The sequence below is a fragment of the Myiozetetes cayanensis genome, unplaced genomic scaffold, assembly GCF_022539395.1.
Source record: "Myiozetetes cayanensis isolate MyiCay16 unplaced genomic scaffold, myiCay2020 scf3, whole genome shotgun sequence".
NCBI classification, from domain to species: domain Eukaryota; kingdom Metazoa; phylum Chordata; class Aves; order Passeriformes; family Tyrannidae; genus Myiozetetes; species Myiozetetes cayanensis.
Window position 1 is genome coordinate 15,087,676 of NW_026087521.1, and position 14,933 is coordinate 15,102,608.

The window sequence follows — 14,933 nt, forward strand, 5'->3', positions numbered from 1 at the left end:
AAAATGCACTCAGTAATACCTCGTAAATGCTGAAGTGACAAGTCTGTCTGGGAGACTAGAGACTTCTGCTATGTATGTACAGCTTAATATATCTATGAAAGTTTGTCAGGAGATGGAAGTCTCTTGACAACTGATACCAGCTGTTGATATTAATTCAAGAAGTGGTGGAAGTTGGAGACAAAGGGTTTAAGTAGGAAGAGGTGTTCAGAGGAGTCAAACATTTGAAGGCAGACTGAAAAGTCTGCTGCCTTGGCTTTATCTGAAGGCACTTGCCTCCCTCAGCACATCTGCCTGTTCAGTGGCTACTGCAGTGTCAGACTCCGTTTTTAATTAAGGCCCTTGTTGAGATGTTGAAGATTCTTAGAGGAAACAACCATGCTTACGTGCTCCTAAGTAGGAACCATAAAAATATGGAATTTGTATACTTGCTTTGGTTATTCTTGCCGTCCTTCTGTGCTAAGCAAGAGAGCTTTTTCAACCAGCACATTTATTAAAACTATTTGAGCCAGTGCTGTGCAGTTAGAAGCAATACTTTAAATCTTTAAATGGAGGGGAGAAATTAGTTTAGTTGCATATTTCTAAATTAAATCAGACGAAGAAGTAAAAAAAACCCACAATAATTTAAATTATGTACTTGTGATTTATTTCTGGAAAAGAGGTAAATGGGTTTATGCCCTAAATTTCAAGGACTTCCAGGAGAGTCAAGCACTCTGTGCTCCTTGAGAACTACATTTTTGTGTATGTATGGCTTTGCAGGCAGCAGCCGTAAATCCTGGTTTTCAATGTGGCCATGACAATTTACAAATGCCATGAAGTCCTCTGCCAGCTGAAACTTGGGTAGCAAGGAGGTCGGTTGGCTGGCTGAATACTTCCACGATTCACCACCTCTCTGGCCTAGCCTAACTCTTCGCAGCAGTTCAGACACCGAGTTCATACCCTGATGTGCCTTCACGTAAGAGCCAAATTCCAGTCTTCAAGGTACAAATCAGCTGCTCAAACAGCGGGAGCGTGGTTAGCGCAGCAGGTCTGCCTGCAATAAACTCTGGCTTACGCAGTGCTGATGGACATCGAGAGCGATGTAAAGTTTTGTTCTGGGTGTGCCCTTACCCAGTTCAGCGTGCCGGGGCTCAGGGCTGTGGGAGCGCGCGCCGCCCGCTGAGGGCTCGGCAGTGCCTGCGCCCGCCCCGCCCTGCGCGCAGGCGCGTTCCGCGCGGCGGTGCGGGGCGGGCCGGGCCGGCCGGGCGGGCGGAAGCGGCGGCGGCGGAGGGGGCGATGCTGGCGGCGGCCGCGGCGCGACGCGTGGCCTGCGCCGTGTCCGGCGGCGTGGACAGCGCCGTGGCCGCGCTGCTGCTGCGCCGCCGAGGTGCGGGGCGTGCGGGGGCGTGCGGGCCGCGGGGCCGGGCACTGCGCGCTCCCGCCGCGCTGCGGGGGCCGCGCGTCCCCTCCCCGTCCCCTCTGGGCCGGTCCCGGCGCTCACCCGCCGCCTCGGGCAGGGCACCGCGGGGAGCGGGGTGCTAATACACATCATCATATTAGACTGCCAGAAGAGCTTGGTTTTAAGTTAGCTGTTAGCTACAGGAAAGAACACAGCCAGGCGATAACTGCACTGTAAAGCCTAGCAGGATGTTTGCTTAGCACGTGCTAATCGCATCTTCGGGAGGAAGCACCCAAGGAAGTCTTGAGAAACAGGTTTTGGGTCCAGGCTGTAAGAATTTAACTTTCTAAGTGATTCTTACCTTCGTTTCATAGGCTACCAGGTGACAGGCGTGTTTATGAAGAACTGGGACCCCCTGGATGAACAGGGAGCTTGCTCCGTTGACAGAGATTGCGAGGATGCTTACCGCGTTTGCCAGAAGCTCGATATCCCGTTTCACCAGGTTTCCTACGTGAAGGAATACTGGAATGAAGTATTCAGGTAGAAACATATTTACAGTAGATGGTCTTTCAGTATTTTAGTGTGGTACCGTGTTATGGTGAAAAGCAAGAATGGACAAATAATGGGCAATGGCAGTGCATTGCAGTATTGTTAATGCTAAGAGGAAGTCCTGAAGCCTGTTAAATATTGGAGGAATTATTTTCTCTCTGATTTGTACTTAGGGTCAGAATTTATATCCTGGTTTTAATATGCTATTTTTTAAATTAATAGAAGATTTCTTCCTAGTTGTGAGTGTGTAGCAGTTGGTTTGTTGCAGTTCATGTCTTCAGCTACCCATGTACTGGCCCAACCTTACTGCAACTTGAAAAAAACCCATTTAATAGGGTGCTATTATTTATTACTGTCTGTGTGCATAACTTAGGCAGTGCATTTTACGTAATGTGTACTGAATCCAGTTTACCACAAAATGATCATGAGCTAGCCTTGCTTCTTTAAACTATGACAAATTTGAAATTGTTTAGAGTCTAAAGGGAGTGCTCAGATTTTCTGTTAATTTGTTACACTTTAAGGGAAGTTCTGCATTGGAAAAGCTGAGAGTTTTTCGTGGGGGAAAGGATGAGAAGGGTCACATTGGTCTAACAGCGTAATTGATCTTTATGCACTGAACAGAAGTACGTAGAAGTTGTTCCCTGATCTTCATCATTCCGCTTTAAGTAGTGCTGTTATTACTGAGGAATAAGCTGGTGCATGTTGAAATGACATCAAGCTGAGCACCAAAACTTTGGGCAGTCTGAAGAAAATAGCAGGACAGCCCTGTTCTGACAGAGTTCACTCCATTTTTCCCTTTTGGTCTGAGAGAATGAATAAGTGTTATCAAGCTTCTTGAGGTGTGTGGGGTGTCCATAAATGAGCCAAAGTTCACAGAAGTTCAGCTTTGCTTTTGCTTCTCACCATTTATTAATACAATGTTTCCAAACATTCCAAACAAGTGTCTTTGTTTGTTTCAGAATCCTTGTTTCTTTACTGTCATCAATGACCTTAAATTTACTCCTCTGGATCTCTCTTTAAAGGGTTATTCATCGTAAAACAGCTTTTGTCACGAGAACTATTCCAGGTCTTGTCTTTTCCATGGTTTGTGCCAAGCCTTTTCCAGATCTTTACATCAGAGAGAGCTCCAGTAGGCATCCTCCATTGCCCTTTCTCTGGTTCTGTGCTTTACTAGAAGCTCTGAACTAATGTGAACCTGACTTTTTACTGAGCCCTTTATAAAACTCCCAGTGTACCGTAAGAGTGTGGTGCTGAGCCAACAAGAGGGAGGCAGCTCTGGGTAGACCCAGGTGATTTAATTATTGAGTTGTCAAACTCAGAATTTCTAAAAAAGGAGTTAGACAAAATAAAGGATACGTTGCTTTATTTTCTATTTATTGATGTAATGTATAACATGAAGAAGCAATTGATTCTGTTCCAGATGGTGAAAAGTAAAACCAAATACTAGGATTGCTGTTGTTCTTTTAAATCCAGTTTGTACCCTCATCTCCTCTTGACTTCAGTCGCTAACGAGGACAAGCAAAATAATGCAGTGATTAGACCTTTTGATATGTCAGGGCATTGCTGTATGCTGGTTTAATTGCATTACTTATTATTTCAATGTTTTCAAGCAAATAATGCTAAGTACTTTAGTTACGCAATGATGTAAAACTACAATGTAACTTTGAAAAACTTTTAATTTCTAGAAGGAAAGAAAAAGGACAGGAAAAAGTATATAAAATTAAGGCCCATGACTAACTGGTAATGGTGACATTATTGCAGATGAAGTTACTGTCTGTTTAGCTAAGACACAGCAACTCCTGATGTGTACTGTACCACATCGCCCTTTGAAGAATTAAATAGGGTCATTTAATTCTGAAAGTAAGTGTTTCATAAGAGATGAGTAGGATATCCACAGTGGGCAGCTGCATCTGCCCCAAGGGAGTATTAATTTAATAAAGCAGGGTTACAAGATTTTGAGTGATCATTTGACCCTGTTCTCAGTGCACTTTGGAGAAAATCTTCCAAGCATTGCTTTTTTGCAGCTTAAAATCTAAGGGGTATTTTATTTCTGACATGAAATGCTTAGTGTGAGTGGGACTCAGCTTCTCATGTTTAAACAGATCATCCAGTCTCAAATAGTATTATGCATGTTAATGATTTTGATAGACATTTGAATCTTTATTTTACAGTGACCTCTTAAAAGAGTACGAATTGGGAAGGACGCCTAATCCTGATATTGTGTGTAACAAGCACATCAAATTCAACTACTTTCTGCATTATGCTTTGGATAACCTTGGTAAGGAATTTTGAAGTGTTGTCAGTACAGAGTGTGTGCCCTGGAAATGCTTAAAGGATACAAACTCTTTAAAAACTGGGGAAAAACATGAGTTTGTTTGCATGCCTAACTCACATATCTCTGCGGTAGTATTTCGATAATTGCAAAGTAATTGGGTTTAAGTTTGCTTTTACAAATAGAATCATAGAATGGTTCAGGTTGGAAGGGACATTTAAAGGTCATCTAGTCCAATCCCCTTGCCCTGGACAGGAACATCTTCCGCTGGATTAGGTTGTTCATGTGTAGGAACAGATTTAATTCAGGGACGTGCATTGACCTGACCATTAAGTTTTACATTCTTAGGTGGTCCTTAAAGCACAAAAGCACAAGTACTGGCATGCTGGTGAATAGCTTACATTATTTAAATAGCAGAAGTATGACTATTGTCAATGTAAGATTCCTCTATAGGTCTTCTTATTTCATTGCTTTCTGCCTTTCCTACTGGATGTTTGCAATCCTGTTTTGAACTGTGAATCTCAAGTACATGCCTTTGTGTTTTGTTTGGCTTTTTTTTTCCTTGATAGGAGCAGATGCAATTGCTACTGGGCATTATGCTAGGACCTCCTTAGAGGATGAGGAAGTGTTTCAACACAAACACGTTAAAAGACCACAGAAGCTTTTCAGAAACCGTTTTGAAGTTAGAAATAGTAAGTGGTGTCTTCGTTTCATGTTCGTCCTAGATACAAGAAGTTTATACTTGATGTCACAGAATCAGGGATGTTTGTTACCTTACACAAAATGATTACCAGTTAAACCCAGCCTTTGTAGAAGGTTGTTTGTACAAAACAGGGTATTTACATTACTGAAAATGACCCTGACTTGTCAAGTATTCCATTTTCTGTTTTAAAAGTCAGGTGAATGTCTGATGTATAGTGAGAAGCATACCATACCCAAAGAGCAAGAAACTTGCAAACTATCACTATGCAAAGCTGCCTTGGTGATGTTTTTGCATTACAGGTTCTCCACTTTCATTTATTTGTTCTGGACTTAAAGGGGTTTATTAGTTTCTTTGTTTTAATTTTATTCCTGGAAAGTTGAAATGGCCCCAGCAGAACCAACATACACAACTATACACGTGAACCAACTAGACATGTGACAGACTATGATTCACCGTTGTATTTTGTGATGTTCTAAACAATCTTCTCTGCCTTGTTACTGAGATTTTGTATTACTAGTTGAGACTGAACTATTGTGTTAATTTGAATCAAGAAAGACACGAGTAGTGTTTGTACAACAGCAGAGCTGTTCGCTTTTAAAGGGAGTGGACAGAACATGACTGAAAAACTCTTAATTTTATTTGATCAGGACAATCAGAAGATTGCATCTGTTTTAAAGAAAAAAGTCAAACTCTCATCTCTGAGCATTGGGAATAACTCCACTGATTGTTCAAATCATTGATTTATAGCAGGGAGATTTCAGGGCAAAACAGTGTTTTTTTGAGGAACAGTATACTCTAAGGTATTTTAGTCTTCCTTCTCTCTTTCACATAAAATGTGAAAATTGTTTTCATTTTTTTGTGCTGTTGATGTCCTTTCCAGTGACACATGCACTGTTGCAATAGATGAGGCAATGTAAGACTTTGTAAGATTCTGTACAGTACAAAATCTGAATATTTCTAGATTTCAGTGGTGAGAAAATACCCAAACATTTTCAGTTAGATTTTGAAAAACTTGTACAATACTGTCTTTAACGTATATTTGGAAATAATAAAACTAAAGTGGTGATTGAAAAATACTAAAGGAAGTTGAACTATTAATGGTTATTATGTTGAGATGCTTTATGTGTTTCACTTTGCAGCTGTGAAACTCCTTCAAGGGGCTGACCTCTTTAAGGACCAGACCTTCTTTCTAAGTCAGATCTCACAGGATGCTTTGAGGAAAACCATTTTCCCTTTAGGGGATTTAACAAAAAGTTTTGTAAAGAAGATAGCAGCAGAACATGACCTTCATCATGTGCTAAAGAAAAAAGAGGCATGGTAACACTTAAAACTCTTTTGATTTGTATTTCTGTCTAAATCAGACTTCCCTGAACTTTTTGAACTTTAATCTGTGACAACTTGTCTGTTTCTGAGCACCATAATAGAATAGGCTGGGAAGCATTTTTCATTGCTGTCTACTTCCTTAAAAGTGCTTTTATAAGAGTTTGTGGTTAGTTGTGTATTTTAGCTTGCAGATGTTTTGTCTGCTATTGTATCTCAGAAGAACTAAGGTGAAGGTGAATGTGTAGGATGCTGTGAGCCTGAAGGAAAGCATCCTCTGTCACAGCAGTGGAGGAGCCTTTGGTCTTTGCTCTCCATATCCTTTAAAGGCTTCCTCACTGTAATTGTTTTTCAGTATGTCTTTAGAAATTGAATCATACTGTTTTTCCACAGTTACTTTTAACAAAAAAATAGATAACACTTCATGAGCTCATCTTAAAAAATGTAGTGAAGGCAGTAGTTGTATTGTTGATGCTGTCTTGATTGCTTTTCATGTTTATATTCATCCTCTGTAAATGGGTATTTGAAAAATGTAGGCAGTAACTGAAAGGAAAAAGCAAACCTATTTGTTTTTGAAAGTTTTTTTTCAAGAGATAGACCATTACTATATAATTTTGTTACTTTTGTGCTTTAATATGAAAGAGACTGCTGTTTTTAATATACGCATAATACAATCACCAAGGTTAATGCATTTATCTACTGATAAGGTGTTCTATTTCCTATTATTTCTCTTATTTTCTGAGAGCTTACAGCTCTCAGTGATACTGTATAGAATTAGTTTACTGATGTTGGAGCAGATGTGGTTTCGTTTATGAAATGCCTAGGATAATTTGGGATACATGGAGGGGGAAAAAACCCATCTTGGACAGATTATTAGTTGATATTGTTTCAGATGTTTTTCTCTGCTTTTATGGATTCAATTCCATGTTTCCTTTTCAGAGTATGGGAGTCTGTTTCATTGGTGAAAGAAACTTTGAAAATTTCCTTCTTGAGGTGAGCAGCACTAAATCTGTAACAATCTTTGGTTTATTCTGGTGTTCAGTTTTTATAAAAAAATCCCCAGTTTGTGGGCAGTTTGTGGCCCACAGTGAGTAGTGATGTCCCATCTCCCTTTGAAGTGCCAGGCCTAGGCAGAAGCTCACAACAACAGCCTGTAGGAAGTATCTTGCCTCTCCACCAGCAAACAATCACTCACTTTCTGTAGCAAAAGGAGTGAACATGCACTTCTTTGTGTGCCAGGCTCCGACAAGTGGTTGAGATGTGAGTGGGGCAAATGGCTGAATCCTGCTGTCCCCAGGCATGTGTGAGAATGGGGGAGTGGAGCCTAGAATTATTTTTGAAAGGGATTGCTCTTAATACTTTTCTCTCTAGAGCAGCATCAAGGAAAAGTCTGTAAGCTGCTTGGGCAGAGTTTGCTCCTTGAAAAGCTCCCTTTCAGCTTCAAGAGAATGTAGTGATGGAATCTGAAATATACTGTGAGGTTTTCTTGGGCCATCTTGTGATTTATCTCTTCCTCTTTGGTAGTATTTGGAACCTCAACCGGGTAACTTTGTTTCCATTGAAGATAAGAAGGTGATGGGAACACACAAAGGTAATTGCCTAACCCACCTTAATAGCTTGCTTTTAGGTAAACAGAACAATACTGTTTATATTTAGAGGCACGAATTTTGTGAAATTCCAGAGAAGTCTACAGGTTTTCCCCAGTTTGTGGAAAACTTGCTTTACACAATAGTAGAGCTTTGAAATACAACTGATTATTGATTGATTATTCCATGTTTCAGTAAAGTAACTGATAATTATTAGGGTTACTCTGTTGATACTGATTGTTATTTTAATACCAAGACACCATTGTTCCCTTAATTCTTTCAAAATGACTGTGCTTCAGTTCCAGGTTCTTTAGTACCTAAACTTTGCAGAAAAATTGCACCATGCACCTCAGTGATGCTCACCAGGACATCACCAAACGTGGGCAGCTTAACTTCCCTTTTCTCCTGTGTGTCCTTCCTTTGCTGTCCTCAGTCTGAGCAGCCACAACCGAGCTCCTCTCCCAAATAATTTGTGGTAGTAGGATGTTGCACTGGTACATAAAAGTAAGGGAAACTGGCAAGACTGAATGGTAGCAAAACCACAAATTGAAGCTGAAACAAATGTTTTTCTTTTATAAAACCTAAGAATATTTCTGCTTCAGGTGCAGATGAAAACTTTCAAGTAGATGTTAGTTTAGTTGGTAATTGCCCCGCTTCTCTAAGACAGCTTGGTTTGTTATTCTTTGTTTAGTGGTAAAGTTTTGCGAAAATTATTTTAGTGTATTTTTCTGAAAATAAAAGATTAAGAGTTGCTAGTAGCTTTCCATTTTCATCTTTCCTTAGGTTGGTTCCTCTACACAATAGGCCAGAGGGCTCGGCTGGCAGGCCTCCAGGAAGCTTGGTTTGTTGTAGACAAAGATGTCAGCACTAGAGATGTCTATGTGGTGAGTTAAAACTCTACTGTTGCAAATGACTAATGCAAGCAATTTTGTGTCTGCTGCTGCATGGAATGTGATCCTAAGCTGGGCAGAATTCTTGGCTTTTCTCTTGGGGGAAACAAGAACCAACTAATATAGCATCAGTCAACATGAAACATCTTATCCAAAGGGGCTTTTCTTGAGTAGCAGGTTGGTTTAGATTTTGTCATAGAACTTTTCCAAACAAAGGGCAAATACTGAAAATAATCAGTCAGTCTGCTAAGCTCTCATTTTCTACTGTAAAGCATGAGGGTTTTGTTGTAGTTAGTATGATAATAACTTCTATAAAATTATGAAAGTTTTTATAATAAGGTTTATAAAAGGTGTAGTATCTTTGTTTATGTTTATGCTGCTTTGCTTTTCTAGTAAAATAATTAGTAGGCAGTAATACAGTTTTATAATTTTGAAAACAGAGGCAGAATATATATAATACGGCAAATAATTGGTGTGTTAATGGCTAATCATATGAGATGACTTGGAGTTGTGCAGCTTGCTAGCACTGTTAGTGTTTCTTGCTGTTCATGCAGTTGTTAGTCTTGTTTGATACTGATGTGATTATAATGAAGGTGTTCTGCTACTTGTTGATGTGCCAGTGCTGGTGGGAGACCATAAACAAATGAGAATTTGCCCTACAGTAAGGTTGTGTGTGTGCAACACTGTTGTTGGGGATGTGTTCATTTGGGAAATTGGAGAAGAGAGAGGTAGCATCTTGTTGAGATAGGAGAAAGGAGAACAGCAGACTTCTGAACACTGCCTGAAGAAGGCAGAAATATGATTGAAGGGAAAATAATACAAGAAGTGACGTGACTTTGAGGTGCAGAAAACTGACAAATAATTCAGGCTTACTTTAGCCTACTTGAAGTGCTAATAAATGCTTGCTTTCTTACTCATTTTGCCTTCATTTTGTTATGGCTTGATGCTTCCTCTGTATTTCATGTTTTACAAGTTATACACTCTGGCAAAACCCTCAGCATTAAATAAACATGTCTTTTAAGGCACCATCAAGAGACCACCCTGCTCTGTACAGAGACCTCCTGCGGACGAACCGAGTGCACTGGATAGCAGAGGAACCTCCAGCAGAGCTTGTTAGAGAGAAGATGATGGAATGTTATTTCAGGTTTCGGCACCAGATGGCACTGGGTAATCAAACCTTGTTTTATTTTTTGTTTTGCTTGGTTTGTTAAACTCTGGTAGCGTGTTAATGTAGTTTTGCAGAAACTGTTGAAATGTTTTGGCTTGTCTTTCTATTTCTATAGTGTCTTGTAAAACAGTATCTTGACTTACATCTGTTAAGCCTAGTTATGAAGGTTTTTTAATGTGAACATAAAAATTAACTGTCAGATGTTTGGTCATTTTCTACCTAGTGCCTTGTGTCCTGACTCTAAACCAAGATGGGAGTGTGTGGGTAACGCTAGTGAAGCCAGCAAGAGCTATGACGCCTGGACAGGTAAGTTATTAGAAGTAGTTTTCTGTCTTTTTTTGTGTTTTCGCTGATCTGGCTAATAAAACAGAGTAGTTTTTTTATTAGCTGAAGTAATTAATTTATTATTTAAGTTATTGTTTTGTGTGTTTTGGTTTTTTTTTAAGATTTAGTTTTTTAAGATTTAGTCAGAATAATTGAATGTGCTCACTGTCCAGCAGGTCTTGCAGAGCCTTGAGTTGGTCACTGTGCTGTTTGCAGCTGTGAAAAGACTCTCCCTGTGTTTGTCTCCTAGTTTGCCGTGTTCTACAAGGGTGACGAGTGCCTGGGCAGTGGGAAGATCGTGAGGATGGGCCCATCTGTGTATACCATGCAACAGGGCAAAAACCGAGGGGAGAATCCAAAGAAGGAAGAGATTGACAAAATAGAACCAGCAACGTAACACGTGGCATTGTTTATGGAAGGACTTTGGAGAATTTGCTGCCTGAGAATAATAAAAACTGTAATAAATGTGGCTTCTACTGATTTCTGTGTTCTTAAGGCCAGTTGACTGTGAAGTCCCAGCTCTTGGCTGTTTAAATGAGTTTAAAGCCATTTTGCTGGGCTGTGTGGTGCTATTTATGTTAATACGTATCAAAGGATGTCATAAATTGTTAACTGTAATAGTACCTACACATGCAAGAATTTTAAGATAAAAATCGTGTCTGAAATCATAAATATCTCTTTTTCAGAAATTAAATGCCTTTTTTCCCCCTTATTTAAAGGTACCTCTCCCTAGTAAAGTACACGTTGTTTTACATTAAATGTATGTTTGTGCTTTGAACTGAGGAAAAGAAGTGAAAGGTTTTCAAATTCAGCATTTTGAATTAACTCCAAGCAAGAGATATTTATCTTTCATTTTATATAGTTTTATAAAAAATGCTGTGGATTCTTAAACTGTATTAAGTAGTGGTTTCACATGTTTACATAATTCAGAATTACAAATCTTAGGGACTTAAAAACAGTCTGGAATGCTAAATGTTTTCACACAACTGACTGTTAACTGCTGAGGGCTGAGGCTGTTTGGTTTGTACCCTGGAGGAAAGAGTGCATTGTTGTGCTTGAGAAAAATGCAAATTCAAAGGAATTTCCTTACTGTGTATCTAACTTAATATAGACCTGATAATAATTGGATCTTGCCATATCTCTAAATGGAGAGGTATTAGGAAGAGCTGAATACCCCACCAAATTAATCTCTGTTTATAAGAATTGGGTGCATATTGAGGACACCCTAAACTTATAATAAAACTTGATAACACAAGTCAACAAAATTTAATTCCTGTCTTTTAACATGATAACTGTCTCCAAAGTACAGCTCTGCAGGAGTCAGACTTTCCAGGTGGGTGTAGAATTTTGAGATTTACATCCACTCTGGGCAGTAGGAAAGCTGTAGCATGAATAGATCTTTTCAGCAGATCTGAAGGCTTGGATTACATGTACATCGTTTTCTGTTGTCTTGGTATCTTCTAAGAATTCCTTTTGTTCCCTCTGCTAAGAAAAGTAAAAGGGGAGAAGACTTTTCAATGTCTACCTTCTGGTCTAGCAAAGTTCAGGGAGCCCTATGGAAAACCCTTGACTGTTAAAATCTTACTTGGCATTACAGTAGATCTGCTTAAAAGGGGAAAACCATTCTTTTTCACTGGTGCCAAAATCAATTAAATTTAAAGTCTTGTCTTTAGATCTGCTGTCCATCCATGCACAGGTTAACAGTAAGGATGATTCATGCTTCATGTGAACTGATTTATATTAGTTTAGTTGTTATAGGTCCTGGACATGACTTTTATGTAGTTTTATGTGATTACATTGCAAAATGTAGAATTAATTAAGGAGTTAATGCTCTACATTGTCCTCATCTGAGTTTTGCTGCAAATGTCCCAATTAAAATCTTAACAAATGTTTTGTGTTGTATTAGTGTGGTTTATATTACTATGTCATCTCACAATCTGGTCTGGTAGAGATAGATTCAACTGTGAGGACATGAAGAAGGAGCCACCTGTGACTCCTGGATTTATTAAGGTGTCTACAAGATTATTTCTCAGAGTTGCCTAAACCTGTCTGTTTCTGGGCCTGCCCAAACCCACTGAAACATGTCAGCCTGGAGACATTGTGGTGTTGAACTCTGCCTGGAGCTCATGTTGAAGGAACCAAGATCCATACAACTGGTTCCCATCACCCTAGGGTTAAACTCAGTTGCTCTTAAACAGTATTCTGAACCTGGTCTGAAAATGTTTTCTAGGCAAAAAATCTACTTGCTGGATTTGGATAGGCTTTGCAAATGCTTTTAGAACAACAACAAAATCACACAGTGGTTTTGATAAATTTGCTGTTTTTTTCAAGAAAATGTTCATCCTACCCTATAGGCTCAGTAGTTACTTGTGGTTTTCTGGGTTTGAGCATTGCTTCAATGGCTTCAATGATGGGTGGAGCTGCTGAGTGGTTTGAGCTTGTCTGTACTGCCTGGGTGAAGAGCTGCTCGCTGTGAGGATACTGAGAAGGCACCTCACTCCAAGGATGGTTCTGTTATGCAGGAGAATGTGTTTCCTGCAGCCTGAACGTGTTTCCATAACATTTGAGGAGAGAAAGACTTTTGTCACCATTCCTCAGCTCTTTCTTTTTTTTTTTTTTTTTTCTATTTTCTTTTTATCTCTATCAGATAAAAAGGGCTTTCTATAAATCCCACTCTGAGGACAAGTTTTCCTGGTGTATTATCCCTGTGATGGCTTTGCTGATGAATTGCTGGTACAATGCCTGGTGCATCCCAAGCCCACTGGATTCAGGGCTCTCTCTTGGCCTCAGGCACAGTCAATGCAGTAATTTTAAGTGATTTTAACACCTTTATGGTGAATTTAGGAGTTCTGGGTCACAGGTTTGATGAGAGCCACTGAGCCAGTGCCTCACAGCAGGAAAGGGTAGCCATGTCCTTCTCGTAGCATAGCTATGGGATGCAATGAACGTCTGCTACAGCTCCTGCAGGACAGAGGCTTTTTACATATGCTGTGCTTCCCTCTTTTTGTTTAAGCATCCTTTACATTGGATACAGTAGCAATCCAGGATGGCTAATCTGGAAAGTCATAAGTTAACATGACGCCCTTCAGTGCAAACCTCTCTAGCAATGGTCTCCATTCACTTTTAAGGCTCAGGGACTTTGATATTTATCATCAGAGCTCAATGTCATGGTTCTGCTGATGAATCTTCATCTGAGGTAGAGGTGAGTATGGGCTGTGTTTGGTTAGAGCAGACTCATTGTCTGAGAAGGGTGGAGGCTGCTTCTCAGCTTCTGTGCAGCACAACCTCCTGCTGTGGTGATAAGAAAAGACCTTTGACATCACGAAGTGATTGCTGCTCTTGCTCCCAGTGAACCTCACCATACTGCTGGGAGCTAGGAATTAGTGGGCATTTGTGAAACTCAAATTGCAAATAGCTTCTTGCATGGGATGTTTCACAACAGGTTGCACATGTCGAGCAACACAACACTTGTATGTTTAAACCAGCATTTCCAAATAGCTTGTACTCTTCAGAGGCGTTGGTACATTTCTCTTTCCATCCCATGTGCTTCTCCTGGATAAGGGTCTCAACTGCTGACCTCCTGCATGAGATCTCATACGTAGGGTCTTTGGTCAGGGGAATTTCATTATGCCCTGCATGGGTACACAGTTTCTCAGGGACATCTGGCAGAGCAGCCTCTAGAGGCACATTTCTACGGGTGGAGCTGGCTGTTTACCTGCAAGATGAGCAGCACCATCACCATTTCTGACCGTGATTGTAACAAGTGTGTTGTTTCTGTAACACCAGTCTTCTCACAACCCGTGTGCAGTAGTGCTGAGGGCAGTGCCTGAATCCCGTGCTCCAGCCTGCCCCAGGGCTAGCAGCCTGCCCTGACCCGATGGTTGTGAAAATGCACATGGGCACTGCTATAACAACTTGGAAATAGGGAAGAAAAAGAGTGAGGTGAGAGCAGAGGTTGGTGCTGGGGTCAGGCAGCCATGCTTCCTACAAGGGACCATCACTGACACCATCGCTCACACAGCCTTTGGCCAAGCTTAGGTTTGAACTGGGTAAGAGCAGTCTGACTGGCAGGTGAATTTTTTTTTTTAAATCTATTACAGAAGAGTAGCATCAACATGCTTTTTAAAATTCACTAGTTTTTCACTTTTTTTGTCATTTTTCTGCCACTTGGGCAACAAATTGCAAGCAGGTTGTTTCAAGTTGTCATTAAGCTCCTCAGGTCTTGAAATATTTGGTTTCAAAGATTCAGATGAATTACTACTTAGAAAAAGATTTTTCCCTTCCAAAGCAGAGAATGTGATAACAAGATTAGGATCATGTAACTGAAAAATCACGACTCATGTGAGCTAAGGCTGGGACTGAACTGAAATCTCTCTTGTGCCCTATGAATATGTTTGAAACCTGTGTTGCTGAATGTAAAATGGCTGAAAAATTGCACTCCAAGTACAGTTCTATTCCAGAAGTGCTTGTGTAAAACTTAATTGCATTCCTAGCTTTGCTGCTTCTTGGTGGTATTCCTGTCCCAGCTGGTGCTGCAGAGCTGGAGGACAGGGCTGTGCCCAGCAAGGAGAGCAGGCCTGTCCTCTGTTCTGTTCTGTTTTCACCTGAATAGGATCTTTAGGGCATTGAGATGCTGCACAGGCATGGTGAAGGGCCTCATTCACACTATGGCAGCACAGCATTTACAGTCCAGCAGTAAAAGCTTTGGCTCTTAATGTTCCGATTGGCTTTTAGGACTGAGAGAAT

General features: G+C 40.4%; 1 protein-coding gene across 1 annotated transcript; it reads left to right on the top strand.

The window, feature by feature from the left end:
- Positions 1 to 1,269: 1,269 nt before the first annotated feature.
- TRMU (tRNA mitochondrial 2-thiouridylase) lies at positions 1,270 to 12,079 on the top strand. The gene is made up of 11 exons (XM_050324955.1): positions 1,270 to 1,363; positions 1,750 to 1,915; positions 4,096 to 4,202; positions 4,766 to 4,888; positions 6,039 to 6,211; positions 7,159 to 7,212; positions 7,744 to 7,810; positions 8,589 to 8,689; positions 9,718 to 9,862; positions 10,087 to 10,169; positions 10,438 to 12,079. Exons 1-11 carry the CDS (start codon positions 1,273 to 1,275, stop codon positions 10,582 to 10,584), a joined length of 1,257 nt encoding a protein of 418 aa, XP_050180912.1. The 5' UTR covers positions 1,270 to 1,272; the 3' UTR covers positions 10,585 to 12,079.
- The last annotated feature ends 2,854 nt before the right edge of the window (positions 12,080 to 14,933 follow it).

Coding starts and splice junctions, on each gene's coding strand:
- TRMU (XM_050324955.1), top strand. CDS start 1,273: ATGCTGGCGGCGGCCGCGGCGCGACGCGTGGCCTGCGCCGTGTCCGGC. Junction 1,364..1,749: donor GCTGCTGCTGCGCCGCCGAG/GTGCGGGGCGTG, acceptor TTCGTTTCATAG/GCTACCAGGTGACAGGCGTG. Junction 1,916..4,095: donor TACTGGAATGAAGTATTCAG/GTAGAAACATAT, acceptor TTTATTTTACAG/TGACCTCTTAAAAGAGTACG.